This window comes from Ranitomeya imitator, chromosome 3 (genome assembly GCF_032444005.1).
Source record: "Ranitomeya imitator isolate aRanImi1 chromosome 3, aRanImi1.pri, whole genome shotgun sequence".
Taxonomy (NCBI): Eukaryota; Metazoa; Chordata; class Amphibia; order Anura; family Dendrobatidae; genus Ranitomeya; species Ranitomeya imitator.
The window spans coordinates 11,593,350-11,612,343 of NC_091284.1; the positions used below are offsets into that span (position 1 = coordinate 11,593,350).

At 49.8% G+C, this 18,994-nt stretch overlaps 1 protein-coding gene across 5 annotated transcripts in view; it reads left to right on the forward strand.

Annotated features, from left to right (window-relative positions):
• The window catches only part of STXBP5L (syntaxin binding protein 5L), a 398,760-nt gene that overhangs the window by 234,106 nt on the left and 145,660 nt on the right, over positions 1-18,994 (forward strand). For all 5 annotated transcript variants that reach the window (XM_069760483.1, XM_069760479.1, XM_069760480.1 and 2 more), the window contains exon 12: positions 14,065-14,212. In XM_069760483.1, coding sequence (XP_069616584.1) covers positions 14,065-14,212 — 148 coding nt within the window. The remainder of the gene's footprint in view (positions 1-14,064; positions 14,213-18,994) is intronic.

Here is an 18,994-nt window from a genome sequence, read left to right on the forward strand (position 1 = left end):
TCTTGCAGTGTTTGTGTCGCTCTTTTACCTTGCAGTGTTCGTGTCGCTCTCTTGTTGTGCAGTGTTTGTGTCGCTCTCTTACCTTGCAGTGTTTGTGTTGCTCTTTTACCTTGCAGTGTTTGTGTCACTCTCTTGCCTTGCAGTGTTTGTGTTACTCTTTTACCTTGCAGTGTTTGTGTCGCTCTTTTACCTTGCAGTGTTTGTGTCGCTCTCTTGTTTTGCAGTGTTTGTGTCGCTCTCTTATTTTGCAGTGTTTGTGTCGCTCTCTTGTCTTGCAGTGTTTGTGTCACTCTCTTGTCTTGCAGTGTTTGTGTCGCTCTCTTGCCTTGCATTGTTTGTGTCGCTCTCTTGCCTTGCAGTGTTTGTGTCGCTCTCTTGTTTTGCAGTGTTTGTGTCGCTCTCTTGTCTTGCAGTGTTTGTGTCGCTCTCTTGTCTTGCAGTGTTTGTGTTACTCTTTTACCTTGCAGTGTTTGTGTCGCTCTCTTGTCTTGCAGTGTTTGTGTCGCTCTTTTACCTTGCTGTGTTTGTGTCGCTCTCTTGTTTTGCAGTGTTTGTGTCGCTCTCTTGTTTTGCAGTGTTTGTGTCGCTCTCTTGTTTTGCAGTGTTTGTGTCGATCTCTTGTTTTGCAGTGTTTGTGTCGCTCTCTTGTCTTGCAGTGTTTGTGTTGCTCTCTTGCCTTGCAGTGTTTGTGTTGCTCTCTTGTTTTGCAATGTTTGTGTTGCTCTCTTGCCTTGCAGTGTTTGTGTCTCTCTCTTGTTTTGCAGTGTTTGTGTCGCTCTCTTGTCTTGCAGTGTTTGTGTTGCTCTCTTGTCTTGCAGTGTTTGTGTCGCTCTTTTACCTTGCAGTGTTTGTGTCGCTCTCTTGTTTTGCAGTGTTTGTGTCGCTCTCTTGTCTTGCAGTGTTTGTGTCGCTCTCTTGTCTTGCAGTGTTTGTGTTACTCTTTTACCTTGCAGTGTTTGTGTCGCTCTCTTGTCTTGCAGTGTTTGTGTTACTCTTTTACCTTGCAGTGTTTGTGTCGCTCTTTTACCTTGCAGTGTTTGTGTCGCTCTCTTGTTTTGCAGTGTTTGTGTCGCTCTCTTGTTTTGCAGTGTTTGTGTCGCTCTCTTGTTTTGCAGTGTTTGTGTCGCTCTCTTGTCTTGCAGTGTTTGTGTTGCTCTCTTGCCTTGCAGTGTTTGTGTCGCTCTCTTGTTTTGCAGTGTTTGTGTTGCTCTCTTGTTTTGCAGTGTTTGTGTCGCTCTCTTGCCTTGCAGTGTTTGTGTTGCTCTCTTGTCTTGCAGTGTTTGTGTTGCTCTCTTGTTTTGCAGTGTTTGTTTCGCTCTCTTGTCTTGCAGTGTTTGTGTTGCTCTCTTGTTTTGCAGTGTTTGTGTCGCTCTCTTGTTTTGCAGTGTTTGTGTTGCTCTCTTGTTTTGCAGTGTTTGTGTTGCTCTCTTGCCTTGCAGTGTTTGTGTCGCTCTCTTGTTTTGCAGTGTTTGTGTTGCTCTCTTGTTTTGCAGTGTTTGTGTTGCTCTCTTGCCTTGCAGTGTTTGTGTTGCTCTCTTGTCTTGCAGTGTTTGTGTCGCTCTCTTGTTTTGCAGTGTTTGTGTCGCTCTCTTGTCTTGCAGTGTTTGTGTCGCTCTCTTGCAGTGTTTGTGTCGCTCTCTTGTCTTGCAGTGTTTGTGTTGCTCTCTTGTTTTGCAGTGTTTGTGTCGCTCTCTTGTCTTGCAGTGTTTGTGTTGCTCTCTTGTTTTGCAGTGTTTGTGTTGCTCTCTTGCCTTGCAGTGTTTGTGTTGCTCTCTTGCCTTGCAGTGTTTGTGTCGCTCCCTTGTTTTGCAGTGTTTGTGTCGCTCTCTTGTTTTGCAGTGTTTGTGTTGCTCTCTTGTTTTGCAGTGTTTGTGTTGCTCTCTTGCCTTGCAGTGTTTGTGTCGCTCTCTTGTTTTGCAGTGTTTGTGTCGCTCTCTTGTTTTGCAGTGTTTGTGTTGCTCTCTTGCCTTGCAGTGTTTGTGTCGCTCTCTTGTTTTGCAGTGTTTGTGTCGCTCTCTTGTTTTGCAGTGTTTGTGTCGCTCTCTTGTTTTGCAGTGTTTGTGTTGCTCTCTTGTTTTGCAGTGTTTGTGTTGCTCTCTTGCCTTGCAGTGTTTGTCTCTCTCCTGCTGTAGGTTACCGGATGTCGGTGTCTCTGTAAACAGATTAGTTACCTAGAAAAATACAAATGAAGTCATTTGTGCGCTGTAACGATTGTGTTAATTGTCGGCATCCGTGCAGGGTTGGAGCCGTCATTTATTTTCCTGTTTACATAATATCACTAATTGCCTGACACTGATACTGGGGACAATAAGTCTGTATTGTGTTGTGTCACCATGGCAACACTGAAGATGATTTCTACTGCCAGAACAGTAATGTTTAAAGCCGAGATGTCTCATGATGTCCCCGATTATCCGGCTTTCCCTGCGCTCAGCCTGTTCTCATGCTGGAGTCACTGACTGAGCTGCAGTGTAAAGCATGGGGAAGTGACACAACAGCTGCCTTAACCCCCGTTGATATTTAAGGTTATGTTCAGACGACCTCAGAGTCCCATAAACAATTAAATTACCTGCAGTTACTTATCTTAAATAGTGTTCTGATTTGGCTGCTCCGTGGCAGTGTGGGTGCCTGCTCTATGGCAGTGTGGGTGTCTTCTCCGTGGCAGTGCGCGTTCCTGCTCCTTGTCAGTAGGGGTGCCTGCTCTATGGCAGTGTGGGTGCCTACTCCATGGCAGTGTGGGTGCCTGCTCCGTGGCAGTGTGGTGCCAGCTCTGTGGCAGTGCGGGTGCCAGCTCTGTGGCAGTGCGGGTGCCAGCTCTGTGGCAGTGCGGGTGCCAGCTCTGTGGCAGTGCGGGTGCCAGCTCTGTGGCAGTGCGGGTGCCAGCTCTGTGGCAGTGCGGTGCCAGCTCTGTGGCAGTGCGTGTGTAAGATCAGTGACAGTGCGGGTGTCTTGGAGGGAAATAGCCAAATACTAGGTGTATCCAGATATGGTACCCCTGTAAGGTCCTCTAATAGAAAGTCTATATATATAAAGCCAGGAGGAACCTGATAAATCTAAAACATAACCTTTATTTGTATCCTTCTAAAAAGATTTCTTATGGACAAAACAGTGAAAAGTGCATAAAATGCTCAAAATAACCAGTGCTCAATAAAAAATGGTTTGATCTCACCACATCAGTCGTTTCTCAGGAGCGTCCTCATGTACGTTTAAGGGCAAGGAAAAAGTACACAATAACTATGCTACCCAGTCGTGCCCCTGTATTGCTCCCGTCCTGACAAGGACAGTCCCCAAGTCAGGCTAAGTTTTGTACCCACCACAACCAGATTACTTTCCCTACGCGTTTCCTCTCCCATAGGGGAGATTCATCAGGGGAATAGAAAGACGGTGGTATGCATATAATGCGATATTCTATTTGGGGATATCAAGCCCCTGCATTGGCAGGCGGCTCCTATGTGTCCAGTGCACTTGACTTCCAGTGTGGACTATGGTGAGGTGAGATGCACGCAGGGACCATACTCCCTAATGTAGTCTCACCCCCTCTCAATCTAATTACATGGCGTCCTACCTCACTTCCGGTCAATGGTTATGGCCGGTGAGCTTCCTGCGTGTTCCCGGCGTCATGTTGCCATGTGAACTTTCGTCCGAGTACCAAGCCGGTCTCCATTACTGCGCATGCGGACTCTGCCCCACTGCTGAGTCCGCCCTCACTTCCGGTTCATAATACTCGTTATGTCCGGTCCTGCGCAGTCCCGACTCAGGATCCGCTCTGTCGTCTGCCTGCGTCTCCATCCCCATGACTACCCACGATATGTCATGGTAGTGCGCATGCGACCTTTTTACCCGCGATCACGCGCTATGCGGGCCGGCAGCTCAGGTCCCCAATCTTTTTCGCCTCTGTGCGCATGTGGACTTATTTTGTGTCTACCATTACTCGCTCCGCAGTCAGGTGCATCAAGTTCCTAGTACCTCTGCTTCTTGTATAAATACTAGTGAGAGGTGTGTGTTAATATCCTAATATGATCACCTTGATCCCTATATTAGTACCGGAAAATTACATAACGCTAGTTTATTTCTTAGTAAAGAAAACAGCCGCTATGCCAGGATATTCTTAGATATAGCCATGAGAGGAGGTGGCTAGGCACAGGGGAAGCGATCCCTCTAGGTAAATCCATAAAAAATATATAAAATCTCCCTTTAATACCCCCTATGTTTGGGTCGGAGAAATATGTATATCTGCAGGGTATGGCAATGGCTCATAGCCTAAATATCCCAATGGATAATGAACGTCCTGTTTTATTGACTTACAGCCCCCAAGGACCGCAAACCAGACTCCAACCTATAAGCCCATTAAAGACTAGAGAGGGAATTGAAAATATGTACACCCCTCTTTTAATTCAAAGAAAGCAGCTGTAATTCAATTGATCATTCAGACCTTGCGGATGACAGGTCTGAAGGCGAAAAATCCACCTTGACTCTTTTTGGAGCAAAATCCTATCAAAGTCACCCCCTCTCCTTAGTGGTCTCACTTTCTCAATACCCATAAACTTAATGGCCTTCATGTCCCCATCATGCATAACATTGACATGTCTGGCCACCGACGTCTCTCTTTTATTCCGAACATCACCTAAGTGCTCACCTATCCTTCTAAATTCTCTAAATGTTTTGCCTACATAGGCCTTACCACATCTACACAGAATGCGATAGATGATACCTTTGGTTTTACAGTTGATGAAGTCCCTGATCTCAAAGGACTCATCAACACCTTCAAACTTTTTTCCCACTATTATGTGTTCACAGGCTATACAGTCCCCACATCGATAACAGCCATTGGTCTTCGTTGGTAGCCAGGTTTCCCTCGTGGCAGGTGTAACAAAGTGGCTACGTACTAGTCGATTACCGATGGTCTTACTCTTTCTGTATGTGATCAGGGGTCTTTCACCTACGAACTCTCTAATGTCTTCATCCATCCGAAGGATGCCCCAATGCTTTTGAACCACTTGTCTGACCATTTGGGCCCCGTTATCATAAGTACAAATAAGCCTGGCCTTTTCATTCTGATGTTCAGTTCTCTTTTTGGGTATCATGAGTTCCCTCCTGTTCTGTTCTTTTGCATATTTAAATGCTTCTCTCAGTATTCGATCAGGGTATCCTTTGGTCAGAAATCTCTGCCATAAGTCATCCGCCTTGATTTTGAAATCCCTAGGGTTTGAACAGTTCCTTTTCAAACGTAGGTATTGGCCCTTAGGTATACCTCTCTTAAGGGAATATGGGTGATGACTCTCCCACTTCAAAAGAGAGTTAGTGGAGGTAGGTTTTCGAAAAATGGTAGTTTCTAATGTGTCCCCATTTATTGGTTTAGTTATTAAGACATCAAGAAATGCCAATCTGGTAGGGTCCACTTCATAAGTGAACCTCAGGCCTATCTCATTTTGATTAAGTTGATCAATAAGCTCCCGAAATTCAAAAACCGTTCCCCCGCCACAGGAAGAAGACGTCGTCTATAAACCTGACCCAAAGGTCCACCTTACTTGTGAGGTGCATCAGTCTGTCTGAGAATTTGATGGTGTCCTCCCACCAGCCCAGGAACAGATTTGCGTAACTTGGCGCACATGGATTACCCATGGCGGTGCCCCTGAGCTGGTGGAGGACTTTACCATCAAAGGTAAAATAATTATTCTGCAAGACAAATTCAAGAAGGGCAATAATCAACTCATTATGGGGGGCACATTGGCAACCCCTTGTACCCAAGAAGTGTTTTACACCCAGAATTCCAAAGTTGTGTGGAATTGACGAGTACAGGGCCTCAATATCGATGCTTGCTAGGAGTACCTCTGGTTCCACAACGAGTGCGGGTGTCTTCTCTGTGGCAGTGTGGGTGCCTGCTCCGTGGCAGTGGGGGTGCCAGCTCTGTGGCAGTGTGGGTGCCTGCTCCGTGTCAGTAGGGGTGCCTGCTCCATGGCAGTGTGGGTGCCTGCTCTGTGGCAGTGTGGGTGCCTGCTCCGTGACAGTGCGGGTGCCAGCTCTGTGGCAGTGCGGGTGCCTGCACCGTGGCAGTGTAGGTTCCTCTCCGTGTCAGTAGGGGTGCCTGCTCCGTGTCAGTGTGGGTGCCTGCTCTGTGGCAGTACGTGTGTAAGATCAGTGGCAGTGCGGGTGCCTGCACCGTGGCAGTGTAGGTTCCTCTCCGTGTCAGTAGGGGTGCCTGCTCCGTGTCAGTGTGGGTGCCTGCTCTGTGGCAGTACGTGTGTAAGATCAGTGGCAGTGTGGGTACCTGTTGTGAATTCTGTGGCTGAGTTCACTTCTGTGGTCACAAGTGGTATTGCAGTCTCTGGGCTTCCTCCCTCAGGTGTTTTGGTGAGCTCGTTGGCTGCCTTGCTATTTAGCTCCACCTGAGTCTGTCTTCCTTGCTCCTTGTCAATGTTCCAGTGTTGGATCTGAGCTACTGCATCTTTCCTTGGGCCTGCTGCTCTGCTAGATAAGTGCTTCTAGTTTGTTTTCTGTTTTTTTCTGTCCAGCTTGCTATTGTCTTTTGCTGGAAGCTCTGAGAAGCAGAGGGGTGCACCGCCGTGCTGTTAGTTCGGCACGGTGGGTCTTTTTGCCCCTTTGCGTGGTTTTCGTTTTAGGGTTTTTTGTAGACTGCATAGTTCTCTTTGCTATCCTCGCTCTGTCTAGAATATCGGGCCTCACTTTGCTGAATCTATTTCATTCCTACGTTTGTCTTTTCATCTTGCTAACAGTCATTATATGTGGGGGGCTGCCTATTCCTTTGGGGTATTTCTCTGAGGTAAGTCAGGCTTGTATTTCTATCTTCAGGCTAGTCAGCTCCTCAGGCAGTGCCGAGTTGCATAGGTAGTTGTTAGGCGCAATCCACTGCTGCTTATAGTTGTGTGAGGATAGATCAGGTACTGCAGTCTACAGAGATTCCACGTCTCAGAGCTCGTCCTATAGTTTTTGGTTATTGCCAGATCTCTGTATGTGCGCTGATTACTGCACGCTGTGTTGCCTGATTGCCAGCCATAACAGTACAAGGAGCCAAACCAATGATTCCCAATAGAGGGAAAAAAGAAATCCTGACATCATTTTTTTTTCTTAGCTCTGTCTTCAGTCTTTTTTTTCCCCTAGACATTAGAGTGCTTCAGGACACAGCTGTGGACATGGATATTCAGGCTCTGTGCTCCTCAATGGATAATCTCGTTGTAAATGTACAAAAGATTCAAGATACTATTGATCAGAAATCGATGCTAGAACCAAGAATTCCGATTCCTGATTTGTTTTTTGGTGACAGAACTAAGTTCCTGAGCTTCAGAAATAATTGTAAGCTATTTTTGGCCTTGAAACCTCATTCTTCTGGTAATCCTATTCAACAGGTTTTGATTATTATTTCTTTTTTGCGCGGCGACCCACAGGACTGGGCGTTTTCTCTTGCACCAGGAGATTCTGCATTGAGTAATGTTGATGCATTTTTCCTGGCGCTCGGATTGCTTTACGATGAGCCTAATTCAGTGGATCAGGCTGAGCAAAATCTGCTGGCTTTATGCCAGGGTCAGGATGATGTAGAAGTATATTGTCAGAAATTTAGGAAGTGGTCAGTACTCACTCTGTGGAATAAATCTGCACTAGCGGCTTTGTTCAGAAAGGGTCTCTCTGAAGCTCTTAAGGATGTAATGGTGGGATTTCCTATGCCTGCTGGTTTGAATGAGTCTATGTCCTTGGCCATTCAGATCGGTCGTCGCTTGCGCGAGCGTAAATCTGTGCACCATCTGGCGGTACTGCCTGAGAGTAAACCTGAGCCTATGCAGTGCGACAGGACTATGACTAAAGTAGAACGGCAAGAACACAGACGTCTGAACAGACTGTGTTTCTATTGTGGTGATTCTACTCATGCTATTTCTAATTGTCCTAAACGCACTAGGCGGTTCGATAGCTCTGCCGTTATTGGTACTGTACAGTCCAAATTCCTTTTGTCCATTACCTTAATGTGCTCTTTGTCATCGTATTCTGTCATGGCGTTTGTGGATTCAGGCGCTGCCCTGAATCTGATGGATTTGGATTATGCTAAACGTTGTGGATTTTTCTTGGAGCCTTTGCGGTGTCCTATTCCGTTGAGAGGAATTGATGCTACACCTTTGGCCAAGAATAAGCCTCAGTACTGGGCCCAGCTGACCATGTGTATGGCTCCTGCACATCAGGAAGTTATTCGCTTTCTGGTACTGCATAATTTGCATGATGTGGTCGTGTTGGGGTTGCCATGGCTACAAACCCATAATCCAGTATTGGATTGGAACTCTATGTCGGTAACCAGCTGGGGTTGTCAGGGAGTACATGGTGATGTTCCATTTTTGTCTATTTCGTCATCCATTCCTTCTGACATCCCAGAGTTCTTGTCGGACTTTCAGGATGTATTTGAAGAGTCCAAGTCTGATGCCCTACCTCCGCATAGGAATTGTGATTGTGCTATCGATTTGATTCCTGGTAGTAAATTCCCTAAGGGTCGTTTATTTAATTTGTCCGTACCTGAACACACCGCTATGCGCAGTTATGTGAAGGAGTCCCTGGAGAAGGGACATATTCGCCCATCGTCGTCACCATTGGGAGCAGGGTTCTTTTTTGTAGCCAAGAAGGATGGTTCGCTAAGACCGTGTATTGATTACCGCCTTCTTAATAAGATCACTGTTAAGTTTCAGTATCCCTTGCCATTGATTTCTGACTTGTTTGCTCGGATTAAGGGGGCTAGTTGGTTTACTAAGATTGATCTTCGTGGTGCGTATAATCTGGTGAGAATCAGGCAGGGAGATGAATGGAAAACGGCATTTAATACGCCCGAGGGTCATTTTGAGTATCTGGTGATGCCGTTCGGACTTGCCAATGCTCCATCTGTTTTTCAGTCTTTTATGCATGACATTTTCCGTGAGTATCTGGATAAATTCTTGATTGTTTACTTGGATGACATTTTGATCTTCTCAGATGATTGGGAGTCTCATGTGAAGCAAGTCAGAATGGTTTTCCAGGTACTGCGTGCTAATTCCTTGTTCGTGAAGGGATCAAAGTGTCTCTTCGGTGTGCAGAAAGTTTCATTTTTGGGGTTCATCTTTTCCCCTTCTACTATCGAGATGGATCCGGTTAAGGTTCAGGCCATCCAGGATTGGACTCAGCCGACATCTCTAAAAAGTCTGCAGAAATTCCTGGGCTTTGCTAATTTTTATCGTCGCTTCATCTGTAATTTTTCTAGCATTGCCAGACCATTGACCGATTTGACCAAGAAGGGTGCTGATTTGGTTAATTGGTCTTCTGCTGCCGTGGAAGCTTTTCAGGAGTTGAAGCGTCGTTTTTGCTGTGCCCCTGTGTTGTGTCAACCTGATGTTTCTCTTCCGTTCCAGGTCGAGGTTGATGCTTCTGAGATTGGTGCAGGGGCGGTTTTGTCACAGAGAGGTTCTGGTTGCTCAGTGTTCAAACCATGTGCTTTCTTTTCCAGGAAATTTTCTGCTGCTGAGCGTAATTATGATGTGGGCAACCGAGAGTTGCTGGCCATGAAGTGGGCATTCGAGGAGTGGCGTCATTGGCTTGAGGGTGCTAAGCATCGCGTGGTGGTATTGACTGATCATAAGAACTTGACTTATCTCGAGTCTGCCAAGCGCTTGAATCCTAGACAGGCCCGTTGGTCGTTATTTTTTGCTCGTTTTGATTTTGTGATTTCATACCTTCCGGGCTCTAAAAATGTGAAGGCGGATGCTCTGTCTAGGAGTTTTGTGCCCGACTCTCCGGGGTTATCTGAGCCGGCGAGTATCCTCAGGGAAGGAGTCATTGTGTCTGCCATCTCCCCTGATTTGCGGAGAGTGTTGCAGAAATTTCAGGCTAATAAACCTGATCGTTGTCCGGCCGAGAAACTGTTCGTCCCTGATAGGTGGACTAGTAAAGTTATCTCTGAACTTCATTGTTCGGTGCTGGCCGGTCATCCAGGAATCTTTGGTACCAGGGAGTTGGTTGCTAGATCCTTCTGGTGGCCATCTCTGTCACGGGATGTGCCTGCTTTTGTGCAGTCCTGTGGAATTTGTGCTAGGGCTAAGCCCTGCTGTTCACGTGCCAGTGGGTTGCTTTTGCCCTTGCCGGTCCCGAAGAGGCCTTGGACACATATTTCGATGGATTTCATTTCTGACCTTCCCGTTTCTCAAAAAATGTCGGTCATTTGGGTGGTCTGTGATCGCTTTTCTAAAATGGTCCATCTGGTGCCCTTGGTTAAATTGCCTTCCTCCTCTGATTTGGTGCCTTTGTTCTTCCAGCATGTGGTTCGTTTACATGGCATTCCTGAGAATATTGTTTCTGACAGAGGTTCCCAGTTTGTCTCGAGGTTCTGGCGAGCCTTTTGTGGTAGGATGGGCATTGACCTATCTTTCTCCTCGGCCTTCCATCCTCAGACTAATGGCCAGACCGAACGAACCAATCAGACCTTGGAAACATATCTGAGATGTTTTGTTTCTGCTGACCAGGATGATTGGGTGTCATTTTTGCCGTTGGCTGAGTTCGCCCTTAATAATCGGGCCAGCTCGGCTACCTTGGTCTCTCCATTTTTCTGCAATTCTGGGTTCCATCCTCGTTTCTCTTCAGGACAGGTTGAGTCTTCGGACTGTCCTGGTGTGGATTCTGTGGTGGACAGGTTGCAGCAGATCTGGACTCAGGTAGTGGACAATTTGACCTTGTCCCAGGAGAAGGCTCAGCTTTTCGCTAATCGCAGACGCCGTGTGGGACCCCGACTTCGTGTTGGGGATTTGGTTTGGTTATCTTCTCGTCATATTCCTATGAAGGTTTCCTCTCCTAAATTTAAACCTCGTTTTATTGGTCCGTATAGGATTTCTGAGATTCTCAATCCGGTGTCTTTTCGTCTGACCCTCCCAGACTCCTTTTCCATACATAATGTATTCCATAGGTCGTTGTTGAGGAGATACGTGGCACCTATGGTTCCATCTGTGGAGCCTCCTGCCCCTGTTTTGGTGGAGGGGGAATTGGAGTATATTGTGGAGAAGATTTTGGATTCTCGTGTCTCTAGACGGAAACTCCAGTATCTGGTCAAATGGAAGGGTTATGCTCAGGAAGATAATTCCTGGGTTTTTGCCTCTGATGTCCATGCCCCAGATCTTGTTCGTGCCTTTCATGTGGCTCATCCTGGTCGGCCTGGGGGTTCTGGTGAGGGTTCGGTGACCCCTCCTCAAGGGGGGGGTACTGTTGTGAATTCTGTGGCTGAGTTCACTTCTGTGGTCACAAGTGGTATTGCAGTCTCTGGGCTTCCTCCCTCAGGTGTTTTGGTGAGCTCGTTGGCTGCCTTGCTATTTAGCTCCACCTGAGTCTGTCTTCCTTGCTCCTTGTCAATGTTCCAGTGTTGGATCTACTGCATCTTTCCTTGGGCCTGCTGCTCTGCTAGATAAGTGCTTCTAGTTTGTTTTCTGTTTTTTTCTGTCCAGCTTGCTATTGTCTTTTGCTGGAAGCTCTGAGAAGCAGAGGGGTGCACCGCCGTGCTGTTAGTTCGGCACGGTGGGTCTTTTTGCCCCTTTGCGTGGTTTTCGTTTTAGGGTTTTTTGTAGACTGCATAGTTCTCTTTGCTATCCTCGCTCTGTCTAGAATATCGGGCCTCACTTTGCTGAATCTATTTCATTCCTACGTTTGTCTTTTCATCTTGCTAACAGTCATTATATGTGGGGGGCTGCCTATTCCTTTGGGGTATTTCTCTGAGGTAAGTCAGGCTTGTATTTCTATCTTCAGGCTAGTCAGCTCCTCAGGCAGTGCCGAGTTGCATAGGTAGTTGTTAGGCGCAATCCACTGCTGCTTATAGTTGTGTGAGGATAGATCAGGTACTGCAGTCTACAGAGATTCCACGTCTCAGAGCTCGTCCTATAGTTTTTGGTTATTGCCAGATCTCTGTATGTGCGCTGATTACTGCACGCTGTGTTGCCTGATTGCCAGCCATAACAGGTACCTGCTCCACGGCAGTGTGGGTGCCTGCTCTGTGGCAGTGTGGGTGCCTGCTCCGTGTCAGTAGGGGTGCCTGCTCCGTGTCAGTAGGGGTGCCTGCTCCATGGCAGTGTGGGTGCCTGCTCTGTGGCAGTGTGGGTGCCTGCTCCGTGACAGTGCGGGTGCCAGCTCTGTGGCAGTGCGGGTGCCTGCACCGTGGCAGTGTAGGTTCCTCTCCGTGTCAGTAGGGGTGCCTGCTCCGTGTCAGTGTGGGTGCCTGCTCTGTGGCAGTGCGTGTGTAAGATCAGTGGCAGTGTGGGTGCCTGCTCCACGGCAGTGTGGGTGCCTGCTCTGTGGCAGTGTGGGTGCCTGCTCCGTGTCAGTAGGGGTGCCTGCTCCGTGTCAGTAGGGGTGCCTGCTCCGTAGCAGTAGGGGTGCCTGCTCCGTGTCACTGTAAGTGCCTGCTCCGTGTCACTGTGGGTGCCTGCTCTGTGTCACTGTGGGTGCCTGCTCTGTGTCACTGTGGGTGCCTGCTCCGTGGCAATAGGGGTGCCTGCTCCGTGTCAGTAGGGGTGCCTGCTCTGTGGCAGTGTGTGTGTGAGATCAGTGGCAGTGTGGGTGTCTTCCCTGTTGCAATGCGGGTGACTGCTCCGTGGCAGTGCGTGTGTAAGATCAGTGGCAGTGTGGGTGCCTGCTCCACGGCAGTGTGGGTGCCTGCTCTGTGGCAGTGTGGGTGCCTGCTCCGTGTCAGTAGGGGTGCCTGCTCCATGGCAGTGTGGGTGCCTGCTCTGTGGCAGTGTGGGTGCCTGCTCCGTGACAGTGCGGGTGCCAGCTCTGTGGCAGTGCGGGTGCCTGCACCGTGGCAGTGTAGGTTCCTCTCCGTGTCAGTAGGGGTGCCTGCTCCGTGTCAGTGTGGGTGCCTGCTCTGTGGCAGTGCGTGTGTAAGATCAGTGGCAGTGTGGGTGCCTGCTCTGTGGCAGTGTGGGTGCCTGCTCTGTGGCAGTGTGGGTGCCTGCTCCGTAGCAGTAGGGGTGCCTGCTCCGTGTCACTGTAAGTGCCTGCTCCGTGTCACTGTGGGTGCCTGCTCTGTGTCACTGTGGGTGCCTGCTCCGTGGCAATAGGGGTGCCTGCTCCGTGTCAGTGTAGGTGCCTGCTCCGTGTCAGTAGGGGTGCCTGCTCTGTGGCAGTGTGTGTGTAAGATCAGTGGCAGTGTGGGTGTCTTCTCTGTTGCAATGCGGGTGACTGCTCCGTGGCAGTGCGTGTGTAAGATCAGTGGCAGTGTGGGTGCCTGCTCCGTGTCACTGTAGGTGCCTGCTCCGTGTCAGTAGGGGTGCCTGCTCTGTGGCAGTGTGTGTAAGCTCAGTTGCAGTGTGGGTGTCTTCTCTGTGGCAGTGTGGGTGCCTGCTCCGTGGCAGTGTGTGTGTAAGATCAGTGGCAGTGTGGGTGACTGCTCCGTGGCAGTGTGGGTGTCTTCTCTGTGGCAGTGTGGGTGCCTGCTCCGTGGCAGTGTGTGTGTAAGATCAGTGGCAGTGTGGGTGCCTGCTCCGTGGCAGTGCGTGTGTAAGATCAGTGGCAGTGTGGGTGACTGCTCCGTGGCAGTGTGGGTGTCTTCTCTGTGGCAGTGTGGGTGCCTGCTCCGTGGCAGTGTGTGTGTAAGATCAGTGGCAGTGTGGGTGCCTGCTCCGTGGCAGTGCGTGTGTAAGATCAGTGGCAGTGTGGGTGACTGCTCCGTGGCAGTGTGTGTGTAAGATCAGTGGCAGTGTGGGTGCCTGCTCCGTGGCAGTGCGTGTGTAAGATCAGTGGCAGTGTGGGTGACTGCTCCGTGGCAGTGCGGGTGTAAGATCAGTGGCAGTGTGGGTGCCTGCTCCGTGGCAGTGCGTGTGTAAGATCAGTGGCAGTGTGGGTGACTGCTCCGTGGCAGTGCGGGTGTAAGATCAGTGGCAGTGTGGGTGCCTGCTCCGTGGCAGTGTGAGTGTCTTCTCTGGCAGTGCGGTTGCCTACTCCCTGTGTAGTGGGAACTCTGATGACTTGTGCATACTCGGAGCTATGAAAAAACATGAAAAATGTGAGAAATATCCAGTAAGTGTTCCTCTTGGATTATAACCAGTGTCCTCGCTTTTTGTCTGGCAGCTTTCCAATCTTCGAGAACCCCTACACCATGGACATCCACGAGTCCCCGGTCACCTGCACGGAGTATTTTGCAGACTGCCCTCATGAGTTTATTCTAGTTCTCTATGCTCTTGGCGCGAAGCACAAAAAGCAAGGATACAGCAACAAGGTGAATCTCCTGCATCCCGGGGACCAGGGACAGTGCCGCACTGGACTGTGATGTGTGCAATACTGGTGCAGATTACATTGCTAAACAGAAGGATTGAGCAGTTTACTTTACAGAAATGTGCAGTGTGATGAGAGAGGAGGAGATGGAGATGTGCAGTGTGATGAGGGAGGAGAAGCTGGAGATGTGCAGTGTGATGAGGGAGGAGAAGATGGAGATGTGCAGTGTGATGAGGGAGGAGGAGGTGGAGGAGATCCGCAGTGTGATGAGGAGGAGGTGGAGATGTGCAGTGTGATGAGGGAGGAGGTGGAGATGTGCAGTGTGATGAGGGAGGAGGTGGAGATGTGCAGTGTGATGAGGGAGGAGGAGGTGGAAATGTGCAGTGTGATGAGGAAGGAGGAAGTGGAGATGTGCAGTGTGATGAGAGAGATGGAGATGTGCAGTGTGATGAGGTAGGAGAAGATGTAGATGTGCAATGTGATGAGAGAGATGGAGATGTGCAGTGTCATGAGGGAGGAGAAGATGGAGATGTGCAATGTGATGAGGGAGGAGGAGATGCACAGTGTGATGAGGGAGGAGAAGATGGAGATGTGCAGTGTGATGAGGGAGGAGAAGATGGAGATGTGCAATGTGATGAGGGAGGAGGAGGTGGAAATGTGCAGTGTGATGAGGGAGGAGAAGATGGAGATGTGCAATGTGATGAGGGAGGAGTAGGTGGAAATGTGCAGTGTGATGAGGGAGGAGAAGATGGAGATGTGCAGTGTGATGAGGGAGGAGAAGATGGAGATGTGCAATGTGATGAGGGAGGAGGAGGTGGAGATGCGCAGTGTGATGAGGGAGGAGAAGATGGAGATGTGCAATGTGATGAGGGAGGAGGAGGTGGAGATGTGCAATGTGATGAGAGAGATGGAGATGTGCAGTGTGATGAGGGAGGAGAAGATGGAGATGTGCAATATGATGAGGGAGGAGGAGGTGGAGATGCACAGTGTGATGAGGGAGGAGAAGATGGAGATGTGCAGTGTGATGAGGGAGGAGAAGATGGAGATGTGCAGTGTGATGAGGGAGGAGAAGATGGAGATGTGCAGTGTGATGAGGGAGGAGGAGGTGGAGATCCGCAGTGTGATGGGGGAGGAGGAGGTGGAGATGTGCAGTGTGATGAGGGAGGAGGTGGAGATGTGCAGTGTGATGAGGGAGGAGAAGATGGAGATGTGCAGTGTGATGAGGGAGGAGGAGGTGGAAATGTGCAGTGTGATGAGGAAGGAGGAAGTGGAGATGTGCAGTGTGATGATAGAGATGGAGATGTGCAGTGTGATGAGGGAGGAGAAGATGGAGATGTGCAATATGATGAGGGAGGAGGAGGTGGAGATGCGCAGTGTGATGAGGGAGGAGAAGATGGAGATGTGCAGTGTGATGAGAGAGGAGGAGATGGAGATGTGCAGTGTGATGAGGGAGGAGAAGATGGAGATGTGCAGTGTGATGAGGGAGGGGGGGGGTGGAGATGTGCAATGTGATGAGGGAGGAGAAGATGGAGATGTGCAGTGTGATGAGGGAGGAGGAGATGGAGATGTGCAATGTAATGAGGGAGGAGGAGGTGGAGATGTGCAGTGTGATGAGGGAGGAGAAGATGGAGATGTGCAGTGTCATGAGGGAGGAGAAGATGGAGATGTGCAGTGTGATGAGGGAGGAGGAGATGGAGATGTGCAATGTAATGAGGGAGGAGGAGGTGGAGATGTGCAGTGTGATGAGAGAGGAGGAGATGGAGATGTGCAGTGTGATGAGAGAAGAGAAGATGGAGATGTGCAGTGTGATGAGGGAGGAGGTGGAGATGTGCAATGTAATGAGGGAGGAGGAGGTGGAGATGTGCAGTGTGATGAGGGAGGAGGAGATGGAGATGTGCAGTGTGATGAGGGAGGGGGAGGTGGAGATGTGCAATGTGATGAGGGAGGAGAAGATGGAGATGTGCAGTGTGATGAGGGAGGAGGAGATGGAGATGTGCAATGTAATGAGGGAGGAGGAGGTGGAGATGTGCAGTATGATGAGAGAGGAGAAGATGGAGATGTGCAGTGTGATGAGGGAGGAGGAGGTGGAGATGCGCAGTGTGATGAGGGAGGAGGAGGTGGAGATGTGCAGTGTGATGAGGGAGGAGGAGATGTGCAGTGTGATGAGGGAGGAGGTGGAGATGTGCAGTGTGATGAGGGAGGAGGAGGTGGAAATGTGCAGTGTGATGAGGAAGGAGGAAGTGGAGATGTGCAGTGTGATGAGGGAGGAGAAGATGGAGATGTGCAATATGATGAGGGAGGAGGAGGTGGAGATGCGCAGTGTGATGAGGGAGGGGGAGGTGGAGATGTGCAATGTGATGAGGGAGGAGAAGATGGAGATGTGCAGTGTGATGAGGGGGGAGGAGATGGAGATGTGCAATGTAATGAGAGAGGAGGAGATGGAGATGTGCAGTGTGATGAGGGAGGAGGAGATGGAGATGTGCAATGTAATGAGGGAGGAGGAGGTGGAGATGTGCAGTGTGATGAGGGAGGAGAAGATGGAGATGTGCAGTGTCATGAGGGAGGAGAAGATGGAGATGTACAGTGTGATGAGGGAGCAGAAGATGGAGATGTGCAGTGTGATGAGGGAGGAGGAGATGGAGATGTGCAATGTAATGAGAGAGGAGGAGATGGAGATGTGCAGTGTGATGAGGGAGGAGGAGATGGAGATGTGCAATGTAATGAGGGAGGAGGAGGTGGAGATGTGCAGTGTGATGAGGGAGGAGAAGATGGAGATGTGCAGTGTCATGAGGGAGGAGAAGATGGAGATGTACAGTGTGATGAGGGAGGAGGAGATGGAGATGTGCAATGTAATGAGAGAGGAGGAGATGGAGATGTGCAGTGTGATGAGGGAGGAGGAGATGGAGATGTGCAATGTAATGAGGGAGGAGGAGGTGGAAATGTGCAGTGTGATGAGGTAGGAGAAGATGGAGATGTGCAATGTGATGAGAGAGATGGAGATGTGCAGTGTCATGAGGGAGGAGAAGATGGAGATGTGCAATGTTATGAGGGAGGAGGAGGTGGAGATGCACAGTGTGATGAGGGAGGAGAAGATGGAGATGTGCAGTGTGATGAGGGAGGAGAAGATGGAGATGTGCAATGTGATGAGGGAGGAGGAGGTGGAAATGTGCAGTGTGATGAGGGAGGAGAAGATGGAGATGTGCAGTGTGATGAGGGAGGAGAAGATGGAGATGTGCAATGTGATGAGGGAGGAGGAGGTGGAGATGCGCAGTGTGATGAGGGAGGAGAAGATGGAGATGTGCAATGTGATGAGGGAGGAGGAGGTGGAGATGTGCAATGTGATGAGAGAGATGGAGATGTGCAGTGTGATGAGGGAGGAGAAGATGGAGATGTGCAATATGATGAGGGAGGAGGAGGTGGAGATGCACAGTGTGATGAGGGAGGAGAAGATGGTGATGTGCAGTGTGATGAGGGAGGAGAAGATGGAGATGTGCAGTGTGATGAGGGAGGAGAAGATGGAGATGTGCAGTGTGATGAGGGAAGAGGAGGTGGAGATCCGCAGTGTGATGAGGGAGGAGGAGGTGGAGATGTGCAGTGTGATGAGGGAGGAGGTGGAGATGTGCAGTGTGATGAGGGAGGAGGTGGAGATGTGCAGTGTGATGAGGGAGGAGGAGGTGGAAATGTGCAGTGTGATGAGGAAGGAGGAAGTGGAGATGTGCAGTGTGATGAGAGAGATGGAGATGTGCAGTGTGATGAGGGAGGAGAAGATGGAGATGTGCAATATGATGAGGGAGGAGGAGGTGGAGATGCGCAGTGTGATGAGGGAGGAGAAGATGGAGATGTGCAGTGTGATGAGGGAGGAGAAGATGGAGATGTGCAGTGTGATGAGGGAGGGGGAGGTGGAGATGTGCAATGTGATGAGGGAGGAGAAGATGGAGATGTGCAGTGTGATGAGGGAGGAGGAGATGGAGATGTGCAATGTAATGAGGGAGGAGGAGGTGGAGATGCGCAGTGTGATGAGGGAGGAGAAGATGGAGATGTGCAGTGTCATGAGGGAGGAGAAGATGGAGATGTGCAGTGTGATGAGGGAGGAGGAGATGGAGATGTGCAATGTAATGAGGGAGGAGGAGGTGGAGATGTGCAGTGTGATGAGAGAGGAGGAGATGGAGATGTGCAGTATGATGAGAGAGGAGAAGATGGAGATGTGCAGTGTGATGAGGGAGGAGGAGGTGGAGATGCGCAGTGTGATGAGGGAGGAGGAGGTGGAGATGTGCAGTGTGATGAGGGAGGAGGTGGAGATGTGCAGTGTGATGAGGGAGGAGGAGGTGGAAATGTGCAGTGTGATGAGGAAGGAGGAAGTGGAGATGTGCAGTGTGATGAGGGAGGAGAAGATGGAGATGTGCAATATGATGAGGGAGGAGGAGGTGGAGATGCGCAGTGTGATGAGGGAGGAGGAGATGGAGATGTGCAGTGTGATGAGGGAGGGGGAGGTGGAGATGTGCAATGTGATGAGGGAGGAGAAGATGGAGATGTGCAGTGTGATGAGGGGGGAGGAGATGGAGATGTGCAATGTAATGAGAAAGGAGGAGATGGAGATGTGCAGTGTGATGAGGGAGGAGGAGATGGAGATGTGCAATGTAATGAGGAAGGAGGAGGTGGAGATGTACAGTGTGATGAGGGAGGAGAAGATGGAGATGTGCAGTGTCATGAGGGAGGAGAAGATGGAGATGCACAGTGTGATGAGGGAGGAGGAGATGGAGATGTGCAATGTAATGAGAGAGGAGGA